This window comes from Symsagittifera roscoffensis, chromosome 4 (assembly GCF_963678635.1).
Source record: "Symsagittifera roscoffensis chromosome 4, txSymRosc1.1, whole genome shotgun sequence".
Classification (NCBI taxonomy): domain Eukaryota; kingdom Metazoa; phylum Xenacoelomorpha; order Acoela; family Convolutidae; genus Symsagittifera; species Symsagittifera roscoffensis.
This window is the reverse complement of record NC_087065.1, coordinates 16,757,861-16,761,098: the sequence shown is the minus strand read 5'-3', so window position 1 is coordinate 16,761,098 and position 3,238 is coordinate 16,757,861. Positions and strand designations below refer to the sequence as shown.

At 33.5% G+C, this 3,238-nt stretch overlaps 1 protein-coding gene across 1 annotated transcript; it reads left to right on the top strand.

Moving 5' to 3' along the window:
• Nucleotides 1-7: 7 nt before the first annotated feature.
• On the top strand, nt 8-771 carry LOC134843681 (deoxycytidylate deaminase-like). Its single transcript, XM_063859894.1, has one exon. It carries the CDS (start codon nt 137-139, stop codon nt 713-715), a length of 579 nt encoding a protein of 192 aa, XP_063715964.1. The 5' UTR covers nt 8-136; the 3' UTR covers nt 716-771.
• Nucleotides 772-3,238: the final 2,467 nt, after the last annotated feature.

The window sequence follows — 3,238 nt, the reverse complement described above, 5'->3', positions numbered from 1 at the left end:
GAGATTTTAGTAGTGTAGTGTGTATTGCGGAAGCTAAAATGACTAAATTAGCTTACATATTTTAAAGATTTCAATAGCATGAGCAAGTTATGGACAAATTCCTATTTTTCAGGTTTGAATTGTTTTTTGGTGTAATATGTCGGACAATATTTTGGCTTCTGAGTTGAATTCAGTTTCTCTTAAAGAGAATGAATCGAACGGCGGTTTGCCGTGGGTAGGTTTTAAACGAAACGACTACCTCTCATGGGACGAATACTTCATGTCGGTTGCCCTTTTATCCGCCCAGCGAAGCAAAGATCCGAACCGACAAGTCGGCGCTTGTGTCGTGAATTCCGACAACAAAATTGTCAGTGTTGGCTACAATGGGTTTCCAGTAGGCTGTGATGACGATGATTTTCCATGGGGGAAAAAGGGTGGATTTTTAGACACAAAATATGCTTACGTTTGCCACGCAGAAATGAACGCAGTCGTTAATAGAAATACAACTCAAGTGAAAGATTGTAGAATATATGTGACTTTATTTCCCTGCAACGAGTGCACGAAATTACTTATTCAATCGGGAATTAAGGAAGTTATTTTTGGGACGGATAGTTACCACGATGAAAAACAGTTCATAGCTTCTAGGAAAATGTTGACAAGCGCAGGAGTAAACGAACGCAAGTTTGTGCCTTTAAGAAAATCAATAACCATAGACTTCGAGTTTGACAAATCCTAAACTGACAAATAACCTGTTGCTGAAAATTGAAATTGTTTTAAGAACTGCAATATAAAGGCAAGGAGATTTTTTGAAATATTGTCAAATGTGTCTTGTTTCTCGGTGTAGTGTACTAATTTAGATTCATCTTTTATTATCGGTTTAGTAATTTGCTTTTTGATTAAAAAAATATTGCTCCGCTTCGTTTTCTTCGGTCTCCAGCAGAAAGCGTTAGCAAACAAAAAGTGGTCCAAATTAAATACAAATTGGGGAACATTTAATTAGAGCTGACTTTCAGCGTTGAAAAATACCGGTAACTTGCTTCAACCTGAAAATATATGATTCTAAGGCATCAATGTTCAATAAAAATCAGTATAATTGTACACTTCAGCAATTCTAAAACCAATTTTATAATATTAAAAATTGTGAAAAAACCACTCCGCATGAATTTGGATATAAATCCTGAAAAGGAGACTTATCGTGCTAATTTTGTGCACATTTGTCATCTTTTGTTGGACTTCGGGAGAATGGCTGTTCTGAAGATTTTGGAAGAAAAGGCGAAGCCTCAAACAGTTTGCCAGCTTGTACTGAGTTGCAAAAGTGACTTCAAGAAGTTCAAGAGAAAAGTATTGAGTCAAAGTCAATGGAAACTGCTCTACCCAGATGCGAAGGTTAGTAAACAGTGGGATAACGTAAATAAAACAAGTATGATTACTTTCAATGGCAAGAATATTGTAATTGATTGGATTACGGCATCGCAAGAGTTTCTTGCCTTGTTAGTTGGTACAAAGATGAATATATAGTTCGGTAAATAATGTTATTATTTCTACTCTGGCTGTTGAAAATAGCTGTTTTTTATTCATGCATTAGAAATGTACTGAGATTCCCAATTTCTTAATCTGTTTTTCATCTCAATAAGAAAAAGGCTATTTTTTGGCTAAGTTTCGTTTTTTTTTGTAGAAAGCAATTAAATCATTTGCGATTAAATTTCTGATCAGCGGAAACCATATGCAATTGTTTATCCTACATTTGCCTTTATTAGTCTAACTTAGATATATAAATGAATGTAATAAATGGTGAGCTATGTTTTTTACCCGTTCTAAAGATTGAATTCAGTGGTAAGGTAAGGCTTTGAGTTAGGCTCTGACAATTCTTAGAGATTTTGAACTGTTCGACAAAACCAGAATACTTATAATTTAAAACAGCTTTTTGTCATTCCATTGCAATGGTCAAGGAACAAAACCAGTTGACGTAAGCATATGCTTGTTGAATTCAAACTGTATGTTGACCTTATAAAATGTTCAATATCATAATATCTACACAAGACAGCGTTAGTGTATTAATACGCACCTTTTTTTTCTAACCTAAATCTCAAATATAAATGTTCATTAAAAGTGTTCACTTATTTAGTGGCATTTTTGCTATAATCACGATCTGCAGCATTGGAAATTTCATAGCATCTGTTCTCTGCTTTATTTGTGGCTAGTTTTTTGTGAGATCGACTTGAGCATGCCTAATTCTAAAATCATCAATGACTTTTCAAAAATAAGGACTCGGAATGAATGTGTTGCAAGAGATTGGGAAGTCAGCTACATTCAATTTATTAATTTGTTGAAATAAGTTACAAAAAATACAAAAGCTTGAACTCAGAAAAGAAAAGTTAACAGACTAATTTTTTTAAGCTCAGCTCAGCTCCAAAAAAAGAATTTCCAGCTCAGCTCAGCTCCAAAAATTTCCAGCTCAGCTCCAAAAAAGGAGTTAATCTCTTTTTCAGTAAATTAGCTTTTTTTTCATCGCTTAAGGTCGATTCCCAATATTTGGGGTTCGTTCAAAATTTCGGAACGATGGTTGCAAAAAAAAGATAATGTCCAATTTTTTATCCTGATATGTGCATTAGAGTCGGAAGTATATCTAGTGCGAAGTTCCCACGTGAAAAAAAAAACTGTTTTAATCATCTGTATTTGTTATACAAAAGATATGCTACGTCATTTTTCATTCACATCTTGAACTCTATACAGTGGTCCAGTAACCTACAGCTTTATCAAACGAAACGAAAAATGACTACCATAAAGTTTTTAGATCACTTTTATTTGTATTATGAGACAAAGCATCTATGAATTTAATGATTGTCTTGTTTACGAGTCATGAACGTAGTGTATACTCTTATATAGGTCTTGGTGTTTTTTCAGGAATTTCTTTAAATTTATATTTCGAGGTTTGAATTTTGATTTTTTTATTTAACTTTATTTCTTTTGTTGGAAGCAAGGCAAACTCGACTATTGAGCAACAAAAGCGTACAAATCACGAAAACATTTTAAAAAATGATAGTTTTCAGACTTTCCAATGGAGTAAAAACTTACCTTTTGATCCAGTTATCTCAAATTGGGTTAATTTGATCCAAAAAAGTCTGAAACATAATTAGTCATTGAAATTCAAAAAGCTCAAATAGGGTTTTTTTTAGTATTTTTCATAGATTTTTAGGTGTACCCACTATTTTCTCGAAAACGGATAGACATCGGAGTGCCATCTTTCCAGTTCGAACTC

Coding starts and splice junctions, on each gene's coding strand:
- LOC134843681 (XM_063859894.1), top strand. CDS start 137: ATGTCGGACAATATTTTGGCTTCTGAGTTGAATTCAGTTTCTCTTAAA.